Raw genomic sequence first — 23505 nt, forward strand, 5'->3', positions numbered from 1 at the left:
TAAATTGCTGAGGCTAGCTTTGAACTCGTGATCCTCCTGCTTCCACCTCCCAAGCCTCTGGACTTACAGGCATGTGCCACCATGCGTGGCAGCTGTTTGCTCTTTAAAGGTAGGATTGAATACATATTTTGGACCTCTTCAACTGTGGTGACCATATTTCCTGAATTAAATTAAGGACAGGAGAGGTCAAATGAGGTGGCACATGCCTCTAATCCCTGTTACTCAGGAGGTTGAGGCAAGGCGATCACAAGTTTAAGTCTAGCCTGGACAACTTAGTAAGATCCTGTCTCAAAATAAAAAATAAAAAGGGCTGGGAATGTAGTTCAGTGGTAAAGTGACCCTGGGTTCAATCTCTGATACCATAAAACTAAGAAAGAAATAAAGAATTAAAAAGGGCTGGGGATGTGGCTTAGTTGTGAAATGCCCTGGGTTCAATCCCCAGTGAGACACACACACACACACACACACACACACACACACCCCTTAAGGGGACAAAAAGCAATTGAAGTCTGTGCTGACTTTGAAAATTCAGGAATAAATTTGCCATTCCCACAGCATATAGCAAAGTCCTTGGGCACAATGATCAGAGAAACAGTGACTTTCAAAAGGTCTCCAAATTCTCTAGATTCAGAGCATCTGAAATTCCCAGCATTAAAGTGATTGGCAGGGTTAAGACAGGGGAAAGGCCCAGGTTAAAAATAAATGCATGTGGTCTAGGAGGACACCCACTTTTGCCCATCTGACCAGGTTGAAAAGATCAGCAGGTATCACTTTACAGAGAAAGGGGGGCCCCAGGGACAAGTGTTTCCCTGGAGAGGGGACTGGGGAGAGCTGGACCTACCAGAATGGGGTGACGCAGAGGAGGACTGGGACAAGCCAAGAAGAGGAAAATTATATGTGTTGAGGAAGGGGGCCTTGGATAACAGCCTCCTGGACAGGACTGGCCTCTTCCCTTTGGGGACAACTTAATGCCAGAAAACTGAGAAACAAAAAAAATCATACACAAAAAAATAAGACTGAGAAACGGAGACTGGGTCCAACTCTTTCTCCTTCCTTTCCTCCCCCCTCCTCCCTTGAAATACTGAACAGAAGTGACTTGCCCAAGGGCACAGTTCTGTTTAGTGAATGGCCTGGGCTTAGGAGCCAAGTGTTTGGCCTGCCAGGTCAGTGTCCCTGTGGATGGCAAGTTTCCAGCCTGCCTGGAAGAATGACAGCCACAAAGCAGGAGAGCTGGAGTCGAGGACCAGAAGTGGAGGCGTCCCACCTGCCTGTGTCCTCAGTGTCCAGATGGTGGCGGGTGATGTCTCAACCCCCACCTGACCTCTGTCAGCAGTGCTCACTCAGGAATGATGCCGCCTCAGGACAGGCTGCTGGGAGGGCTGCCCAGAAAGGGAGGGACAGAGCAAGTACTGGGTCTAGTCCCATCAACTTCCTCTAGTAGTTAACCCTAGACACCATGAGGAACTTGGCCTACCTTAACTTCTCCTCCTTTCCACTGTCCTAGTTGAACAATCCTCCTAGTCTTCTTCCCAGATGTTTCTGTATGGCTGAGTGGACCAGCCTCACCTCCCAGCATGCTCCTTGGGCCCTCTAAGTCTTTCCATAGACCCAGCTCATCACTTTCTTTTCCATTCTGCTCAGACTTTGAGGGGCACATCCCTGCTTTTGCCTCCCTCTACTAGCCCATGTCGCATCTTGGGTAGTGATTCTTTCTTCCCAACTAATCTGCAGGTTCTCAGGATGGCACAAAGAGCAGGAATTTAATAACATTTTGAAGTCCTCAGGAGGAATGAGAGGTGACTATTGGTTTACGGGGTTCCTGAGTATGGGACCCCAGAGAGGCATGGAGAGGGGGCTCTTAGGAGGACCTTCTAAGAAAAAATGCCCAGTGATTCTGTTTCTGAAAGTCGTTTAATTATCAACACAATCAACTTCATTTGCATTTAAAATTTTATTACATGAAAAGAAAGAAGAAAACCTCAAAGGAAACAAAACTTAAACCAACTCAATGACATATTGTCATTAAGGTTCTAACTCCACCCCCCAAACCACCTTACATTTAAAAAATCCAAAAGAAATAGAAATACTAGTTTCAAAAATATTTATCCAAAAAAGTAAGGCATCCACTTTACAAAAAAACAACAAAATAATAATAACAAATAATGGAAGGAAGGGAGGAGACTGGAGGAATGAGAAGAGAGGGAAGACCAGGAAGATGGTCTTCTGGGGGCCCAGCCCAGCCAGTATCCACTCTGGGAGCCATAACTCAGCCCAAATCTAGCATCTCACCAATGTGGAGAGGCAAGCTGGGGCAGGAGCGGCTCCCTGGATATTCCAGTTTAAGCAGATGGGAGGGGGAAAAGGGAATCTTGCTTGGGATAAAAGAATTCTATGTCCCTAGCACAGCAAGTGGGGTGGGGGTGGGGGTGGGAGAGGCTGCAAGGTCAGGGCAGACACCATCCACTGCTTTGGAGTACAGGGAAAGGTCAGAGCCCGCATACCACAAGGTGCTTTTCTGAAGATCTTCAAAGTGGCTGCCATTGTGCCACTGTTCTCTCATCCTGCCCCATGACGGGTTGGCGGTGAGACCAGAAAGGAGGGAGGGGTCATTTTAGTTGGGGGATGGGGGAAGAACTGGCCTTCTGAAAACACTCTCTTCCCGAAATAGTCCCCCAGTCTGTGGAATGGGCAGCTCTGGGGATGTGGGAAAGCACCTTCCACACAGGGAAGGCATTGAATATCAGGTCTGTCCTGAGGGTTAGAAATAAGGGAGTATTTTTAGGCCCAGTTCTTGGATAGAAGGTGACTTAAGGCTGATTTGGCTCTGATTTCAGGCCTGGAGGCTTGGGGATCCTTCGCACTGGGCCCCTGAGCCAAGGTCCAGGGAGGAGGAAAGGGCATAACTGGTAGCCGGCAGTGCTGGCTCCGCAAGGATATGTTAGGGTGCAGCTTTGGGGATAAGGGGGCCACTGCTTCTTCCCTTGGAGATGGGGAGGGAGGAGGAGCAGAATGGCTTTGTCTTTAGGAGAGACAGGTATGTGATACTGAAATAAAAAGCCTTTTTGGCCTTGGGAAGCTTTGGCACCACATTGGGGGCAGGATGCAAGAGGCAGGGGCAGGGCTGGGGCTTCTGCCATCTGAGCCTTTCCCACTGTGTTCCATAGGCTTGGGGTTGGGGAAGAGGCATCCTCCTCTTTCTTGGTCCTCAGCTTAATGGGAAGGAGGTGTCACAAAAGGAGCCTTTCTTGGATAGGGAGCCCAGGGTGGATCGGTGGAGGAATGGTAGGATGAGACAGAGAAGGTGGCAGAGGGAAGCATCCCCTCTACTTTTGGGTCCCTAGTGAACAGAAAAAGGTATGGGTCTCTCCAGTTGACCTTAGGTGATGACAGACTCTTTTGAGTCTGTCTTCCCAAACCAAGTTACTGTGTGGTTCTCTCTGAACTGAGGCCTCCTCTGGGCTCAGGGGTGGGGAAGGAAGGCAGTAGTGAGCTCAGGAACTTAAGAGACATCTGAGGGTTGGGCCTGGGAGGGAGGCCCTTTAGGGCACCCTTGGCATCTCCACTCTCTTCTAATGGAACATGGGAAACCCTTGTATGAGGGTCTTAGACACAGGCCCTGGGATAAGAGGCTGGTTCTTTGGGTACAAATGTCAGTGTATTTGTTTCTGACTTCTCACCACTCCCACACACAAGTCCTGGCCCTGCCTGATAGAAGCAGAGGGGTGTGTGTGTGTGTGTGTTGGGGAGACCCAGGGAGGGAAAAGGCAGAGATCAGGATGAGGGAGGAGTGGCCAGCTGAGGGTATGGTGGTCCTCAGGGCTGGGGATGCTCCACTGAGTCCTGGTCCTTGGTGGGAGTGGGTTGGTATATGGCCTGCTGCTGCTCCTCCATGTCCTCATTCACCCCTTCTCTTTCTGAACCCCCCTCCATCTGGGGGTACACAACCACGCACATCTTCTGGCTTACCAGGGTAAGCAACTCTGTGAAAGGAGACCACACAGAAACCATGTCAGTGCTGGGTGTCCTGCCAACAGGGCCAATAAGACTGTGGCTTTAACCAGCTTTCCACCCAGGCTTTGCCTCAACAGAGCAACCAGTGCCTTTTGGAGATTCTGTCTGGGAAATGGCCACCTCATCTGTCTCCTACATCTTTTGTTAGCTGCCCCTCACTCATCAAGACCCCAGCTTTCCACCTTCCCTATGCCCACTGACCCCCCACTTCCAGGGTCTGCACTGATCTATAGTCAGCCTGGGGCAGCTTCTGCAGGGCAGCTGATAGGCTGCCTGTTCTCCCAGGGCTAAAGTCTATATGGAAATCTCAGCTGTTCTCTGCTCAGGGGTCTCTGGAAAGATCTGCTGTTTCTGCCCCCAACTCCTTCTCCAGACCCTGTAGGTGAAGGTAAGCCTAGGCTTCCTGATCCTGGGGGGCTCCCCAACCAGATGACTCCATTCCAGCCCAGGAATTCTCGCCTTCACCAACTCACCAATGAAGTCGTTGAAACACTGGGGCTTGTGTTGCCAGTAAACACCCAGGAAATAGACAGGCACTCCTGTCAGCATGATGGCCAGGCCAATGCCGCACACCACCGGCTCCGACCACAGGCTGAAGACCAGCAGGAAGGCCCAGAACAGCAAGTAGATGATGGGGAATAGCAGGTTGATCTGAGGAGCAGAGGCACTGTGAGCTGTGTGGCCCCCACCATCCCCAGGATCGGGGAAATCTCTCTCACCCACATCCTTGAGTGCTAAGGCTGGGCTTCACTTAGCTGTGTGTTCCACAGGGCTGATGCTATGTCAATAAATGTTGATGAACTTGGACAATGGGACAGGAAGAGGATGGGGAAACCAGGGAGGGAGCCATCCTTATTGCTCATGTCCTCCCTCCCAGGTGGGGTCAGATAAGGCTTTCTCATCCAGGCCAAGTGCCTGTGGCAGCCAAAGAAGCCCATGAGGGTTGAGAAGCTTGCTCGTATGTTCCAATGTATTTGCTAAGGTCCTAGGTGGAAAAGGGGCAGGAAAACAATGACCTAGGTCTGTCTGGCTTCACTTCTAGGCTCACTGTGGGAAATGCCCATCCCTCTCACCAGGTTCAAAATTGTTTCTCTTAAGCAATTTTGAGAAAAGAAGCACACCAAGACCCAAGAAATCAGGAGAGTGAGCATGGCATAAGGCAGGCTGGGGCCCTGACTTTAGTTCAGAAAGAGTACTAACTCCATGGGCTTTACCTGTCCTCATTGACCACTTGTGAGTCCTGATTTGTCTTCCTTGTCTGCCCCTCTTGAGGAGATAAGGTGATCCTACCTCTTCTTTCCTTTAATAGTCTGTTTACTTGTGGTGATGGTGATTGAAGCCAGGGCCCTGCATATGCTAGGTAAGTGCTCTATCACTGAGCTAATCCCCAGCCCTTTTTATTTTATTGTGAGACAGGATTTTGCTAAGTTGTCCAGACTGGCCTCAAACTCGTGACCCTCGTGCCTCAGGCTTCCAAATCACTGAGATTACAAACATGCACCATCATGCCCAGTTTGCTCTGGTCTTATTTCCAGTGGAGAAAGGACTCTCATTTACATACTACTACCATCACAAAAATGGTCATCTGTGGCCAATAGCCAAGAATAGAGGTAATTCAGAAATGTGCTCTGCAGCTAGAACCAGTAGAAGAGGGGAATTCCAAAAGGACATTCTCTCACCTTGATGGGGCGGGGGATGTCAGGCTTCTTCCAGCGAAGGACTATCTGTCCAGCAACTGTGACCCCATAGAAGAGGTAGTTGATGAAGCCCACGTAGTTGATGAGAGTGTACATGTCACTGGTGACTAGCATCAGCAGGGTGGAGATGCACTGGGGAAATGAGGGGGATCATCAGTGATCAGAAAGGCATTTGTAGCCTGAAGGAGATGTTCAGAGGTCTGGAGTAGTTCCCTTCCAGACAGACTGTACCATTTTGTAATGGATGTCTCAAGACAGAAACTTCATGACTACTTTTAATAGACCAGGTGCTACTATACCTTCTTTGCTAGGAAATTCTTACTTATTACAGGGACAAAACCAAAAATATTTAACCACTGGTATGGAATAGGGACTAACTACTCAGAATGGACACCTGGATTGGCCAGACAGGTGCCACTGACTTGATGTCAACCTGGTCTCATTTGTATTTCTCCCTGGTTATAGCTCAAGGTAATTTTTTTAACCCCTTAGGGAAGATTATTAACTGCAGATTAGAGTTTTATTCTTGTTGTCACCCTTTTCTCCTAGCTAAGTCATCTAATTTGTTTTCCTATCATTTTTTCTTTAAAAGCAAATATTAACCCTCATAACACCCCTGAGGTTTTCATGATGAAGGTCACTTTCCAACTTCAAAATTATCTCTGTGGCTTTCTCGGAACATGCTATACTCTGATAATCTGTGAAGGCCAATGTGAGATCTAATGGTGAGAATAATCAAGGCTTTTTTTTTTTGGTGGTACTAGGAAGTTAACTCAGGAGTGCTCTACCACTGAACTGCAACCTCAGCCCTTTTTGAGATAGGGTCTCACTAAGTTTTTCAAGCTGGCCTTGAATTTGTTATCCTGATTCTCATGCTTTAGCCTCCTAAATAGTTGGGATTATAGGCATGCATCATTATGTACTGATTGAGAAGGTTTTAATGGATGAATAGGCCTGATTCTGGCTATACTTGTCTGGCAGACATAGTACTCCACTAACAGTACTGTTAAGGCATGTGACCCAACTGTTCTCTCCAGCCACCTCCTAAAACTAACCAATCAAGATGACCTTCATCCTGTACCTGAACATTCTGAAACTTCCCTAATGTTGTACAATGCCCTTGACTCCTAGGAGCTCTGTTATCCAATTTCTAACAACTTCTCCAGTGGGTCAAAGTAATTTTTAATGTTTTATTCAGGATCCAGAAGAAAAAAATAAAAAATAACTTAAAAGATTTAATGAGGACAAGTTTTTGTTCCTTCCTTTAGATCTCTCTAGATGAGTCTACTCTAGGGACATGTTACCCCCATGTCTTTCCCATCCCAAACTTCCTTTTCTTCAACTTCAGTTTATTAGTCTCCCTCTATGATTTTTCTTATTTGATGTACCCTTGATAATGAATTAATTTCAATAAAGTTTCCCAAGAGACTGGCAGGGTGTCCTGGGGCAAGAAGCTGGATAGGGAGAGGCAGACACATGTTGTGATTAGCCAAGAGCAGAGGACCAGAGCTGAATCCCTGCTGTAACAGGTGTCAAGAGGCTTAGGGGAGCAGAACTGTCTCTGTGTGGTCATAGAAACCAACAGCAATCACCTCATTTTGCCCCCAAAGGATGGGAGAATGAAAAGAGCCTAAAAGCCTTAAGGCATTTCAGAGTCTTTTTCTCATTCTATCCCTTGATATTGACAAAGCCAATAAACACAATTGCCAGATTATTTATGGCCCATTGAAACTTAGGAGCAGATCAGAGGGTGACAAGGAGGTGTGGGTGCACTCCCACTTGAGAGGATTACAAAGAGAGGGAGGGTATGTATTAGGCCAGCAGCATGAGGGGCCCTTACTGTGAAGAGCAGGGCTGGGATTGGGGTGCAGCGCTTCACGTGGATCATGGCCAGCACGCTGGGAAGGTGGCCTTCTCTGGCTCCAGCAAAGAACAGCCTGGCAGGGAGAAAAGCAAGTCAGCCTGGGAGAGCCCATGGACCAGCAAGCCTAGGCTACTTCTCCATGCCCACCTTTTATCCACAGAGCAGCACCCCTCCTCCAACCAGGACAGCCTCTGCATTGCACCTTCCAGTCCACTAGTCCTAGCACCCATGTTCACAGGTGTAGGTGCAGAGACACCACAGGCAGCTAATGAGTGAAGAGGTCTGGCTGGCTCAGGGTACTGATGATGGCATTGTTGCTCTTCATTTCCAATGCCTGCACGGCTGTAGGAACAAGGCCTCTCCTTTGCCTAGGGTCTTCATCCCTTTAAAAATGTGCCTCCCTACCTTCAAGGAATAAAGATCCTTTTTTATACTGTGGCCAAACTGCATGTGGAATAATTTAAAAACATTCTTATCTTACTTCTATGGAGGTGGTGGACTGGAAAGGGGCAGTTGGAACCCGGGCACACGGGATACGTTTTGGATGTGGTTGTGTGGCTGTCTATGATTGTCAAAACTCATCAAATTGAACACTTAGGATCTGTGCATTTTATTGCAGGTAAATTGTACTTAAAAGTTATATCCTTAGGCTACTTATTTTACTCCTAAAAAGCCATGCTAAAGAAACTAATAGAAGCCAGGCATAGTGGCACATGCCTGTAATCTCAATGACGTGGGAGGCTGAGATAGGAGGATCACAAGTTCTAGGGCAGCCTCAGCAACTTGGTAAGGCTGTGTCTCAAAAAAAAAAAAAAAGAAATAGGGCTGGAGATGTGGGTTAGTGGTAGAGCACTTTGGGTTCAATCCCCAGTACTGCAAAATAAAGAAATGAAGAGTAAGGTGGTAAAAGGCATGTATATACAAAGACATTCTGATGAGAATAAAAAACTGGAAATATTCTAAATTAGCTGAAATGTATGAGATTGATTTTAAAAAATTATGGTATATATGAAATGGAAAACTACAAAGTCATAATAATGTTTTTCGAACAAAAACTGATTACAAAAGAACAAGCTTACAACACCACTAAGTGAAAAAAGTGGATAGAAAACTGATTCCAATTAATTTAAAAATTATTTATGGGCATAGAAAAATACACTATAATGCCAACTGGGTCGTGGGATTGTAAGAAAGATTGATTTTCTTCCTTAAACATTATAGAAAATTTCTTAGTTCTGGTGATGAGGATTCCACCCAGGGTCTTGAGCATGTTATACATGGGCTCTAACACTGAGTTATGCCCCCAAACCCTAGAAAAAACATTTAAAATTCTAAAATGAAACATTTATAATCAGACAATTATATTTAATTTTTAATTTCTAATTTATTCATATTTTACAGTACTGGGGGTTGAATCCAGGGCCTTGAACACACTAAGCAAGCACTAAACCTCTGAGCTACATCACCAACCCCTAAATGTTTTGAAAATTAAATTTTTTGAGATAATTATAAATTCATATATAGTTGTAAGAAATAATATACGGGGAACTTTACCCAGTTTTCCCTATTGGTAGCATCTTCCAAAGCTATAATATAATATCATGACTAGGGTACTGGAATTTAAAAGTTTTTTTCTTTATGGTGGTACTAGGGATCAAACCTAGACAACTGAGCTACATCCCCAGACTTTTTATTTTTTTTAGTTGTTAATGGACCTTTATTTAATTTATTTATATATGGTGCTGAGAATCAAACCCAGTGCCTCACATATAGTAGGCAAATGCTTTTCCACTGAGCTACAACCCCAGCCCAGGCTTTTTATTTTTGAGACATGGCCTCACTAAGTTGATGAAGTTGGCCTCAAAATTGCAATCTTCCTGCCTCAGCTTCCTGGGTCACTGGGATTATAACCAACTAAAAGTTTTTTAAAAAGAGAAATTGAAGATCCTCAGCACCAGAAAAAGGAGAAAGAGAATGAGAGGGAGAGACAGAGAAATCATAACATAAAATGCATAACAGAAAGTATAAGTTGTTAGCAGTCATTTACATATTAGTGAGGATTAGATCACTTTTTTTTTTTTTCCTTTTTTCTAGGGAAAGAAGGACCTAACTAATGAGAGGAGGATTGTTTGATAACAGGAAGAACAGAATCAGAACACTAGGGAGTTCTGAAAAGAACTGTCACTTACTTTGTAATCTGTGTATGGGGTAGAATGGAGCTAACAATAGCAACTTGTCACTGTGTTGGCGTTGACTGTGGCCTCAAGTACCCATAGCAGCTGCCACCATGAATGATCTAGGCCAATGTCACTGGTTTCATGCGGACTCATGCATCCCCCCCCCCCCCCATGCTGCTGGGCCTCCACAGAGCAGCTCATGCACCAGGCGGAGCCCAGGCTCTGAGGGCCTCATCATGCACATAGCCAGGGTCTTGCATTCACATCCCTCCTCCATATGCAGCCAGGACTTGGTGTAACTGTCCAGGTCCCACAGCGTTTATAAGTGTCAAGTTTGCAAGAAATAATCCTGGCTGGGCTAGCTGACAACGGAGGAGACAATGACATTAAGCATAACACGCACCCACACACACACTCAGACTCCTGGGGAAGGATCATCCTCTCCATACCCCAGTGCACAAAAAAGTGAGAGGAGGGAAGAAGGAGGAAGGAATGAGGGAACTGGAAGATGAGCAGAGGAGGCCTTGGGGGTTGAGGTTGCACCTCTGAACCAGAGGCCGAGCACACTCCACGCCCCATCTCCTGCATGCACACACAACCATACCACATGCACGCAGACCGCTGCATGGCCGGCCTGAGGGACAAACCCCACTCTAAAGCGACTGTGGGCTGTCACTGTCCTCCAATAGATCTCAGAGAGTCTCATGGGTCACTGCTCTTCCACCGCTTGCCCCCGGCTGGGGCCTCCAGGTGGCCACTGCTCCTGTGTAACACGCACATGAGGTTGCTGTGGGTGAGTATCATGGAGTCCCTGGGCACAGGGGACACCCACACTCCATCCTTCCTCTCCTGGATCCTGAAAACATGGCATTCCCTTGTCATTTCACAGGTTCTTCTTCTTGATGTGACAGGAAGCAGTTGAACTCAGGGACTCATCTTTTGAGTAGGACTGTGTTCACAGGGCAGCAGGTGCTTTCTAAGAACTTTGGGGGTCACACAAATGGAAATCATCCAGCATCTGCTAGCCTCAACAGCCCATTATGGAGATGGTAGGAAGGGACACAGAGGTGCCAGACTCCTGAATATGAGAAGATGGGAGTGGGTGGCTCCAGGCCCACTCATACTTCTGGTTTCCTAGAAACCAGGGGGTTGGCTGAAAGGCTCTCACTGATGAATGCTTCTTTCTACTCTTCACCACCCTCTCTCTTCAGATTCTCCACTGAGACTTGTGGGTGGCCTCCAGCAGTGCTGGCCTGTAGAGCAGAGAGTAGCCCTGTATCTTCAGGGCACTCAGAGTGATCCCATCCCACGTGGAGTCTGCTTCCAGAACATTTATGGGAGATAAGGCCCAGGAAACCCCTGGTACAAGTCTCCATCCTGGTCTCTTTCAGAGTGGGGTTCCTTTCTCGCCAGCAGCAGCTTATGTCCAGGCAAGTGGAAAGGGGGCTCTGGACTGTAGCCAAGACACCATCCTGCTGCCAACCACAGCCCTTGCTCCTTCTGATATGTGCAGGCCACTACATGTGAAGCACTTAGGACCTGCATACCACACACCTTGTAGGTCACCACATGAGCAGCATAACCTCTCAGCACCCATACTCACACGCCTCTGCAGAGCCACCACCCAGGTGCCCATACAACCCTTGCAGACAGAGGCGAGCCACCATAAATACACAGAGCAATGTGCACAGAGAAGTGGCCCTGGCTTAGGGAAGGGCCCAGGTAGCACTCACCGGGAAGAGGTGAAGAGAGACCCATTAACTCCTCCAAATGTGGACAGGGCAACAGAAATGGGCATGATCCAGGCCATAACACCTAGGAGCTTCTCTCCAAAAGTCTGGGAGAGAAAACAAAGGGATTAAGTGGAAAAGGAGAGCTACAATTCCCCACCTCCGGTTCACTCTCTACTTCTGGAGTGTTTGTTTCTCATCCCCATCTGCTGATTCTCTCTCGCTAAGTTCCTCGAGAACGTCTTCCCACACTCTTCCACAGTGGTAACTACATATTGGAAGTCAAAACATGCTTTGGGCTAATTAAATGGAGAGAGTATGTGCTGGTAATAGTAATAGTAATGAAATGACACTTACATCCTTGTTTAATGAATGAGGAAACTGAGGCACATAGTGATTAGGTAGCTTGCCTCAGATCACACTCCCAGGAAGTAGAGGGGCCAGGATTGGAAGCTGGGTGGATTTAGGCATATACCCTGCACAATTTCTCTGCTTGGGGAGGGACACAGGCTTGTGAGTTGGGTAGATCTGGGTTCAAATCCTGGCCCCACATTGAGCAAGGTTTTGTTTTGTTTTTTGTTTTCTGGGGATCAAACCCAGATCATCATGTATGCCAGGCAAGTGCTGTACCACTGAGCACTTTTACTCCTGGCCCCAGATATGTAATTTTGGGGCCTCAGTTTCTCGTCTATAAAACAGGGATTAATCCTGACTCATAGAGTGAGAATTTCTAAGTCCACAAAAACAAATTATATTGATGGAAAAATAAGAAGAAGCCAGTATTTAGGCTGAGAAAGAGAAGGCTGTGAAGTTATAGATTAGTCTTTTCATATTGAAGGAAATAAACTGTCTGGGGACCAGTCTTCTCTATAATCCCTGAACCAGATTTGAAGCACCAGGGAGGAACTGTTTAGAACAGGCATTCTGCTGGGGAAGGCCTTTGGTCACAGGCTCTGAACAGTCCTTAGAAATGGGACAAGTGATAACATGTTTGGCAGAGTGGGCCCTTCTCAGATATCAAGGATCGTGGTCCCTTGGCCCTTTCCCCAAAGGACATATACCACTCCTATTTGCAAACTGCTTACCAGCACTCACTTCTCCCTGATGAGGGAAGGAGTCAGTTTACACACTACTTTCTCTCCTGGGGATTAAACCCAGGGGTATCTACCATTGAGCTACATCCCCAGCCCTATTTATTTTTTATTTTGAGACAGGTTCTTGTTGAGTTGCCTCAAACTTGTGATCCTCCTGATTCAGCCTGGAGAGTCCAGGTGTGTGTCACCAAACCTGGGCAGCTTATATACTTTCCAGAGGCAGGAATGAAGGCGGAGAGAAATGGTGTACCTTGTGTAATATCATATCTTTGTGAGGAGCAGTCTGTCTCCTTGACACAATCCTCATACCCAGAGTTTAAAGTGCCCTAGATCAGGAGTTGGCAAACTTGTTCTGTAAAGGATCAGACACTAAACATTTCTGCTTTGCAGGCAGCTACTCAGCTCTGCCATGGTAGCTGCCCTGGAACAAACCCAGCCATCCTGGGCACTTGAAGACACCCTGTCAAGGGCACATGTGGATTCTGCCCTGAGCACTTGGGATGATTTCCAGTTCCTCAGGGCCATGGGTCAGGGAAAAAGTCAGTGGGCCTAAGGGGGCAAGTCTATCAGGAATCTGGTTTAGAGAGTGGGAGTTTGATTTCTTACCACAGCAACTGCGTTTGAAGCCAGCAGCTCCTGGGGGGACATTGCAGTAACATACGCGACATTGGCAAAGACATAAACAAATGTGACCAGTGGGATGGAGATGAAGATGGCTCTGGGAAGGTTCCTGTAGAGGGAGAGGAGGTGAGAGGAAGGCTGTGCTGGGATGCCTGCTTTGCCATGGGGTCTGCCCAGGACTGCCACTTCTACAGGCTCCCTCTCCCCAGGAGGCAGGTTGTATCTCAACCAAGACAGAACAATTTAAAGGAAATGAACAGCTTAGGCTAGAAGTATGCTCCACACCTGCTGATCTCTTCCTGACCTAGATCTCCACCATGCACCCTTCCCCCTGCCTCCAGACACAATGACTGTCCTGTCCTGAAACAGGTGATAAGATGCCCAGAGGTCTCATGGGGCACAGTTCATTCTCTAAGGGAGTGGTGTTATCTGGCATAGCTTTCAGCTTTTAGTTTGCTTTGGGACAGTCACAGGACTGACTAATGGCGTAAATTCCTGGGAAATAGACTATTACTACAAAATGGCCACAGGCATGGCCAGAGCTGGGGTGATAAAAAGAAGTGGGCAGAGCACACCTGCTCCATTTTTTAGCACCATGTGTTGTAGCGTTCCATGGACAAGAGGAAGAGCTGGACTATTTCAACTCACTTGTAGGGATCAACAAGTTCCTCAGTCACGTAATTAAGAAAGTTCCAGCCTCCATAGGCAAAGGAACCCTGAAGGAAGGCCAGGGCAATGAGGCCGATGTCAGGTTCTTGGAAATTCTCAAAGGCGTTCTTTGGCTCCAACCAGAAGTATTCTCCTGTGGACACAGAGGGCAAGAGGCTGCTCAGAAGATGAATTCAGGCCTGGCAGCCCCTGGCCTGTCCCATTTGGTCTCTCACCCCTTCCAGCAGCAAACCTGTTTAGTCTTCAATGAACCTACTGTACTGGAGTATTGAAGGAATGAGGCTAAAAGGAGCAAGGAGATCCAGGTCCAGGACCTCTCAATACCCGGTCCAAATCAGGTTCAGGTTCAAAGTACAGTTATGAAATTATCCTTTTTTACAAAGGCAGGTTCTTGGATGGGAAAACCATAGTAAATTGGGAGGCTGGATTACTGGCTTTGAAACACAGGAATGCAGTCACTGGCCGTCACCACCTGCCTTGACATCTAAGTTTGTACATTTTCATAAGAAAGGATTAAGAACCACAAACAAAGGGCTGGGGATATAACTCAGTTGGTAGAGTGCTTGCCTCACATACACAAGGCCCTGGATTCAATCTCCAGCACCACAAAACAAAACAAAACAAAACAAAAAACAATAAACAATCCAACATAAGGTTCTATAATGCTAAATTAGTTTGAGCTTGTTTTGCTTACTTTGTTGATATCCTATTTCTTTCTAATGTGTTAGGTCTGTCTTTTCAGAGGTCATTAGTAAAGAGCCTTTAAATTGTCTTCCCAGCGCTTAGCACAGTGTCCTTCACACAGTGGGCCCTCAGAAAAGGTTGCTGGGTTGTAGGAGTAGCTCAGTGGTAGAGCACTTGCTTAGCATGAGCAAAGTCCTCAGTTCAATCCCCAACATTTAAAAAAAAAAAAAAAAAAAGCTGCTGACTGAGATTGTGATGAGATAGGAGCAACTGACCACTTATTCATCTGTAACCCTGTGTTTAGACAGGAAATGAGGAGATTAGTGTGACCAGGAGAAAGAATTGAGACCAGATTAGGAGGAACTCATCACTATCTTTGATAAGATAGCACAGTGATTTCCTTAAGTCTAAATTCCTGAAAACAACATAACCTGATAAAGGACTTATTCCATTAAATCCATCCATTGTATAGCAGAAACTTGTTTCCTGGAGTAAACATCCAGTCTGGCCACCCACTCTGGGCTTGTGGGCAGATGGGAGGTCTCTCTGTCATCAGATTTTCTCCATGAGGCAGTGGCGCTGAGCACAGCCTTGTGGTGCCATGGGCCCCATGGAAACCAAATAGACTCATGCTTTGAAAGGACCAAATCCAGTGGAGAATGGCTGGCAGGGGGCCCGGGAATGTAGAGCTCTCTCTTGCAGAGATTATGAGTAATTTTGAAACCTATAAAATTCTCCTTCTCTGTTCTCCATTTTAAGATATATATAAGGTACCACAGAAGATGAGGGGAGGTTCCCTGGACTTTGGGCAAAACAGCAATAGAGACCAGAGATTCGGGGTTATTACCTAGCCATGCTAAAGTCATGAGGCGAGCATTGTCATGGGGGCCAAATGAACCTTTGCAAGCTGGGAGACATTCCTTATCCCCAGCCACCCTGGAGAAATTGGCTTCTCATGCCCTCTGTCAAGTGAATGAAGAAGAGATGCCTCAAAGCCAGAACTGGGAACCCTAAGGGTGTGCACATGCAAGGGGTAGAAAGTTATGTGGGGCCCTTCTGTTCCCATGACACTCACCTTTGCAAATCTGTACAACACCCATAATGATGATCAGGGCCAGAGCCAGGAGTTTCCCAGCTGTAAAGATGTCTTGAACCCGGGTGGCCCACCGCACACTGGAACAGTTGACCCATGTGAGAAGCACTGAAATGACAGAGCCCCAGACATGCCTTCAGCAGCTGCAGAATGCCCACTGCACAGGAGCCAATGTGCTCTCTGTTCCTAATGATGGGGTTGTAACAGGCGAGCCAAACATCTCAAAGCTCAGTCCCAGTGACCAGAAACTTTGGCTCGGTTAATAGGTTACAAATGGGGATTACGTGCCCCAAATTAGAGCTTGGTCAAAGCATGCCCTATCCCAGGGCTGGAAGCCAAAAGTAGGCAGGGAAGTGTAGGCACTAGCTTTGGTAGAGGGAGAGGAAATCAGCATCTGATCAGGGCTTAGTATGAAATGTATTATCTGTTCAAGGAAAGTTCTGAGCTGCTGTGTGATTTTTGGATGTCACCTTCCTGAGCCTGATTTGGGGACAAGAAGGTAAGGGACTCTTTTGCTATTTATATTTAGATTTATTAAGGTGCAATCTACATTTAGTAAAGTTCACTTTTTTTGAGTTCAGTTTGATGAGACTTGAAAAATGTATTCTATTGCTTTATCACTACCACACTCAATATTCAGAACATTACCAAAACTCCAAAAAGTTGTCTACATGTTATGCTCCTCTGTACTCAGTCAATCCTCTTCTCTTACCTCTGGCAAATACTAATTTGATTTTGGTCATTATAGTTTTGCTGTTTCCAAAATGTCATACAAATGAAACCATGGAAATGTAGGGTTTTTTGTTTTTTGTTTATTTTTGGTACTAGGTATTGAACTGAGGGGGGCTTAACCACTGAGCCATATCCCCAGCCCCTTTTTAGTAGTTTATTTAGAGACAGGGTCTTGCTGGGTTGCTGAGGCTGGCTTTGAACTCCCAAGCCGCTGGGATTACAGGCACCTGACATACATAGGGTTTTGTTTTCGACTTTTCTTAACATAATGCTTTGAGATCTACTCATGTGGTTACATATATTAGTAGCTTGTTCCCTTTTTATTGTTAAAAACTATTCTGTATATGGATATATTGTTTTTTTTCCATTTGGATGGATATTGGGTTGTTCCCAGTATGAGCTTATTATGTGAATAAAGCTACTATAAAGAATTGTGGTCTTGGTGGTTGTGGTGGTAGTTCAGTGGTACAGCACTTGCCTAGCACATGTGAGATGCTGGGTTTAATCCTCAGCACCACATAAAAATAAATAAATAAAATAAAGGTATTGTGTCCATTCACAACTAAAAGAAAAGAAAGAATTGTAGTCTTTGAGTGGATAGTAAAGAGATGGGGGTGGGGTCTCATTTTTCTTGAGTAGATACTCAGGAACAGGATTCTGGGTCATGGGTCATTTAACTTTGTAAAACTGCCAAGCTGTTTTACAAAGTAGCTAACAATTTTGCATTTCTACCAGGAATGATGAGATTCCTGTTGTTCCTGTGTTTGTCAACATTTGGTATTGTCATTTTTTTAAAATGGCAGAGTGTGTTGGCACACAGCTATAATCCTAGTGATTTTTGGGAGGCTGAGGCAGGAGGCTGAGATCTCAAGTTCAAAGCCGCCCTCATCAATTTAGTGAGGCCCTAAGCAAGTTAGCAAGAACCTGTCTCAAAATAAAAAATAAAAAGGGCTGGGGATGTGGCTCAGTGGTTAAGTGCCCTGGCTATTTTATTAAGTGTATAATAGTATTTCATTGAGTTTTTGATTTGCATTTCCCTAATGACTAGTCAAACAAGTTTCCATGGCCTATTTGCTAACTATCTGTATACATCTTTCGTGGCATTGGGGGATTTCAGTGTTGCCTCCTTATCTGGGGGCTACCACAATAATCCCAACAACACAAAACCTGCAAGGGCTGGATGAAAGCTCAGAGGCTAAGTGCTAGCAGGGGAAGGATCTCTCTGCTTTACCCTTGTTCTACCCAAGCCACTCACCAGAGCTCTCTCAATTTCCTTATGGTCATAAAGTGCTTGAGAATAAAGGAGAAAAAAAAAAATAGAATCCTCTTGCTTCCCCTCTTCCTAAAACAGTGAACAGGACACCCCACACACTACTCAAAGGTATACATCGGGCATTTGTAAAAGCATGGGAGTATTTCTGTTTTCTTAAATCTCTCTCCAGGGCTATGACTTCATTTGAGTGGCTGATTAAATAGTATTAATATCTTATCCTTAAACTGTACTTTTACTTTCCAAGTGTTTTCCAACTTTACTTGGTTCTGCAAACATTTCAGCAGGTTAGGCAAGTCCTGACATTATTATTAGTCTGTAATTTCTCTCTCCGTACCATCTCCACCTGGCAAACTCTTTGTTTATCAAGATCTAGTTCAAATGTCACCTGTTCCACAAAGTTGTGTGATTTTATTTATTTCTAACAACATGCCTGCAAGGTAAGATATATTAGCCATGTTTTATAAAAAAGGTACAAAGTTTGCCTTCTTCATTAGAGCAATCTTAGCCTACCTTATTTATATCTAATTGGGGTATTTCTTTATATTAAAATAATCTTTGGACTGGGGATGTAACTCAGTGGTTAAGCACTTGCAAAGCCCTGGACCCAATCCCTAGCACCACACATACAAAATAATAATAACAAATAAAATAAGCTGGATGCATTGGCACACGTTTGTAATCCCAGTTTGAGGCCAGCCTGGGCAATTTAGAAAGACCCTGTCTGAAAAAATAAAAAGGTCTGGGATTGAAGCTCAGTGGCAGACCACCCCTGGGTTCAATCACCAGTACTGCAAAAACAAAACAAACAAACAAACAAACAAAAGACAATAATAAATAAAATAAAATGATGGTCTGGCTCAATGGTACATACCTGTAATTTCCACACCTCGGAAGGCTGAGGCAGGAGGATCAGTCTCAGCAATTTAATGAGACCTTCAGCAGCTTACTGAGAACATATCTCAAAAAGGGGTGGCAATGTAGTTCAGTGGGAAAGTGTTTGTGGGTTCAATCCCTAGTACCAAAAAAAAAAAAAAAAAAAAAAGGGGAGTTTCTCTCTCTCTCTCTCTCTCTCTCCTTGTAGACTAGGAATGCAGGGACTATATTTTTTTTTCATTTTTTTAAAAAATATTTTTAGGGCTGGGGATGTGGCTCAAGCGGTAGCGTGGTCGCCTGGCATGCGTGCGGCCCGGGTTCGATCCCCAGCACCACATACAAAGATGTTGTGTCCGCTGAAAACTAAAGGAAATAAATATTTAAAAAAATATATTTTTATTAGTTATTGATGGACCTTTATTTATTTGTTCATATGTGGTGCTAAGAATCAAACCCAGTAGTGCCTCACACACGCCAGGCAAGTGCTCTACCACTGAGCCACAATCCCAGCTCTTTTTCATGTTTTTAATCCCAGGGCACATACTGGCACCTGCAAATAAAGAAAATGCCACATTCCCATTAGTCTTCCAATCTCACCTCCTCTACACATTCCACAGTACACACCAGTCTCCCTGTTCTCCAGGAATGTTTTCAATAGGAGACAGTCAGTCCCCAATTAGTTTGAGGGAACCAAAAGAACAACAGGAAGCTCAACTTCAAGAGTAAAACTCCTGACTCCTCGTGGAGAAGCTGTAATCCAAGATGGTATCATATAAGGAGAATCAAAACATGTTGTTAGAGGAAAGATTTTTAAGTGCCTGAACAGGGAGAACATTTTGTAAATACTCGAATGTTCCAGATGGACAGAGACGTCCTGATAAATACACATTGGTTATCTTACTCAATTCAGTAAGGATTTCAAGATCATGTGTCTGGTGACAATCCAACCAAAATCACTCTCAACAACTGGGACTGTGATCTCAACTTCTCCCTAGGGACCTGAGACATGCTGGGTACCAGGCTGGGCCTCTGAACCCAGGAATCCAGGCAGTCACAGCAATAAGGACTAAAGGACACAGGAGGTGGTTTATGAAAGAAGGAAGATTAGAAAACAAAACCCAAGTGGCTCGAGGATGGGATCTTGACCTTAGAGATTTCCTTCTCTTTTCCCCCAAGAGGGGGAAAAGGCAGAGAGGAGAGAAGACAAGAAAGTGCTGGGAGAAACAGGAGCAGAGTAGGAAACTTGAAGAAATCCCTCTTCCTAAGAGCAAGAGGGAGAAGGTCACCACTTCATGTGTGCTGGGAGAGAAAATCCTCTCTTTACAAGATGGTCCTTGTCATGGCAGTCAGAAAGATTCCTCAGACTGACTGTCAGCTCCATGATATTCTCCAGTGATTGAGGTATCTGAAGATTAGGGACACTCAGTCAAACAGCCTTGCTGTCAGTGTCTTGTTTGGCTAGGCTTTATCTCCACAACATCACAAGAACCTTACCCTTACCCTTACTTAATATTTAACCTCTTACCTTCACAGAGATCTTTCAAAACTTAAAAGAGAAATTCTAAGAATGAGGTGGTGATAGGTAAATTGGCTGTGCCCCCTAATCTCCTCAGAACAATGCTGCTGGCCCTAGGTCTCACCCTTTGCCCTGCAGTTGGGCCATCACAGCATGTGACTGAGGGAAGACAGGGCACTTTGAGTCTGCTGGTGCTGCAGGACAGCTTCCCTCAAAGCAGCTGAAACCTGAGCCTCCTTCCAGAGAGGAAAGGTCAGAGAGTGAAGGCAATACTGGTTGGGTGTTTGCCAAACCCTGCCCTGCTCAGGAGGCTGGCTACTGCCACCTATCTGCCACCCATCACCCCTTTCTGTTGCTGGCAACTGAGGTCCCCCTCTGCTCAGCTGGACCCTGTATTGTGTGTGCCTGAAATCCAGTGACCTTAGAGAGGCCACACGTATATGAGGATCAGTAACTACTGCAGCCTGAAACGGGAGAGTTTCCATCTATTATCCATCCATCATTTACACAGGATCTACTAGTGCTAGGCACTCTGGTATGTGGGGAAGTTATAAGTAAGACACAAGTCTCTGCCCTCAGGGAGTAGACAGTGTAATGTGGGAGACAGGGGAGCTAAGAGATGATCACAAAACAATGTGTCGATAGCAGAGTTATTCATGGAAGCTGGTGGCATCCCTTAGAAGCCCCTAACTCAGCCCTAGGAAATTAAAGATGCTTCCTATATGAGGAGGAGGAGATCCTAGCAACGTGAGTTTTCACATTTTGGTTCAGCTAAACAATAAAAAATATAAGTCTTTGGTTCTTGTCCATGGTAATCTAGCTGTGGGAGTAGCTGCTGCTTCTCTAGAGGCCCCCATAGAATCCCAGGCTTATCTGTTTCTCTTAGGTATTTTTTGCCTCTCTTTCTCTTTTGTTTCATGGGAAAAAAAAAAAAAAAAAGATGAAAGACCATCCAAGGCTGGGTGTGGTGGCACACATGTATAATCCCAGTGACTCGGAAGGCTGAGATGGGAGGATCTCACATTCAAAGCCAGCCTCAGCAATTTAGTGAGGCTGTAAGTAACTTAGCAAGAACCTGTCTCAAAATAAAAAATAAAAAGGACTGGGGATATGGCTCAGTAGTAAAGCACCCCTGGGTTCAATCCCCAGTACAAAAGAAAAAACTAACTATTAAGGACATGAGGCTTCAAAAAGATGCTGAAGTCAGGGGTTGGTTTTTAATCCACTCAGAAAAAGAGTTTTAACATCAAGGTGACAGGAGAGATACAAAGAAGCGGGGGAGGTGAATTAGAAACCAGGATTTAGTGTCCTGTCCAGAGCCTACAGCTCCTTAAACTGACAAGTAGGTAAGAGGGACTCAACCTTTCCTGACCTGGGAAAGCTACGACTAGCAGAGATGGGGAGACACTGTTCCCACCCTGGAACTTTGATTGGTCACTATGTAGCAGGTGGGCAAGTTCTGTTCCTTGCAAAGAAGTGACCTCAACTCCACCTCAAGCTTAACCACCAGACTTTGATTCCTTGGTATCATAGAAACCTCTCCTTCACTTCCTCCCAATGATGACAGCATCTCATGAGGTCTTTGGAAGGCAAATAATGGCCATCCCAAACATGTCAACATTCTAATCCCTGTGATTTGTGAGTATTCAAAAGGAACTTTGCAATGTGATTCAGTTAAGGATCTGGAGACGGGGAGCTTATCCTGGATTATCTGAACAAGCTTGATGTAATCACAAGAGTCCTTATAAGAGGGGGACAGGAGTTACAAGAGAGAAGTGATGATGGAGTCAGAGGTCAGAAAGAGAAGGAGAGGGAGATGGGTTTGAAGATGGTATGTCACTGGCTTCGAAGTCAGAAGGGGCCATCAGCCAAAGAATGCATGACAAGGCAAGGAAATAAGTCTCCTCAGAACCTCCAGAGGCACACAGCCTTGCCAACACCTGAGTTTAGGGCTTCTGGCCTCCAGAATTGTAAGATGATGAATCTGTGTAGCTTTAAGCCACTAAGATTGTGGTGTGGTGGCACGTGCTTGTAATCCCAGTAACTCAGGGAAGTTAAGGCAGGAGGATTGCAAATTCAAGCTAGCCTGGGCAACTTGATGAGACCCTCTATAACTTAGTGAAATCCTGTCTCAAGACAAAACAAACAAAAAGGGGCTAGGGATGTTGCTAAGTGGTACAGTGCCCCTGGGTTCAATTCCCAGTATCACACACACATACACAAAGAAAGAAAGAGATTATAGTGATTTGTTACAGTAGCAATAGGAATGAAAAATGAATATAGGGACAGACATAACACAGAAAGACTAGAAAGCAGGGACACAATCTTAAAGAGAAAAACTTTTAAAGAGAACCAGGTGGGGCTGGGATGTAGTTCAGTGGTAGACTATGTATGCATAAGGCCCTGTGCTCAATCTCTAGCACCAAAAACCACAAACAAAATCAAAAAAAAGGGCAAATAGGCACACACAGTGTACCATGTTGTCATGGACAACACCAGACTCCAGGGGAGTGTCTGTCACAGGCCTTGCAGGATAGTAGGAGATGGGAATGGAGGGGCTCTCTCTAGTAAGTAGCAAAGATGAGTGACCCTGCATTCTAGTAAGTAGCAAAGATGAGGTCACCAATGTGCTGATATAGTGGGCAAATTTCTACACTATATGACAACATTCCAATTCTTCCAGCTTCCCAATCCTGCCTGCCTTCTTTTCTTTTCCTTGATAATTCAACACAGTAAGAAACCAGCTTGCCCTATAATAACTCTAGCAATGCTTTTCTTATCTCCTCCTGGTACAAAACTTCAGGGTAAAAGACTCCATAGCCCTTCTTCATCTAATCCCAGGTTTCCCTCCATATTCCATACAACTTCAAGCCATATACAACTCAGATGTACATACAAACACAGGCCTAAGAATTATAAGCTTCTTTGAAAACAAGTGAAGAGCCAGGATGGTCACAGGTATGATTCCCTTTTTCTTTATCCCATAATTGTGTTGTCTTATTTTACTGACCAGAGACTACAATCAAAGGCTGTGAGAGGAATCAAGATGGAAAGTCAAGCATGGCGTAGTGGCACATGCCTGGGATCCCTGCTACTCAGGAGGCTGAGGCAGGAGGATCACAAGTTCGAGGCCAGCATGGGCAACTTAATGAGACCCCCAGCAACTTAGCAAGACCCTATTCCCAAAAATACAATTAAAAGGGCTGAGGATGTAGTTCAGTGGTAAAGTGACCCTGCATTCCATCCCTAGTACCAAAAAAAAAAAAAAAAAAGGCAAGAGATGTTATCTCCAAAGTCTTGTGTCCTAGTTCATTCAAGACAGAGGGTATAGAGTGCATGTTCAGTGTACCATGTTGATATGGACAACACCAGACACACTTTGGTGGAGCCCATTCTGTGATTTCTCTAGGCTGAGTCAACCTAACCTGACTCAGTGGGTGTGGGACACATGAAGTTAGGGGATTATATATT

The 23505-nt window shown here is 45.4% G+C and overlaps 1 protein-coding gene across 2 annotated transcripts in view; it reads right to left on the bottom strand.

Annotated features, from left to right (window-relative positions):
* Positions 1 to 1984: 1984 nt before the first annotated feature.
* Positions 1985 to 23505, bottom strand: part of Slc7a8 (solute carrier family 7 member 8) — a 57914-nt gene continuing 36393 nt past the window's right edge. For both annotated transcript variants that reach the window (XM_076850000.2, XM_076850001.2), the window contains 8 exons: positions 15623 to 15748; positions 13843 to 13996; positions 13180 to 13303; positions 11483 to 11586; positions 7549 to 7645; positions 5691 to 5840; positions 4485 to 4662; positions 1985 to 3980 (listed from right to left, as the gene is read on the bottom strand). In XM_076850000.2, the coding sequence (XP_076706115.1) occupies positions 3814 to 3980; positions 4485 to 4662; positions 5691 to 5840; positions 7549 to 7645; positions 11483 to 11586; positions 13180 to 13303; positions 13843 to 13996; positions 15623 to 15748 (1100 nt within the window). In that variant the 3' untranslated portion in view covers positions 1985 to 3813. The remainder of the gene's footprint in view (positions 3981 to 4484; positions 4663 to 5690; positions 5841 to 7548; positions 7646 to 11482; positions 11587 to 13179; positions 13304 to 13842; positions 13997 to 15622; positions 15749 to 23505) is intronic.

This window comes from Callospermophilus lateralis, chromosome 3, assembly GCF_048772815.1.
Source record: "Callospermophilus lateralis isolate mCalLat2 chromosome 3, mCalLat2.hap1, whole genome shotgun sequence".
Taxonomy (NCBI): Eukaryota; Metazoa; Chordata; class Mammalia; order Rodentia; family Sciuridae; genus Callospermophilus; species Callospermophilus lateralis.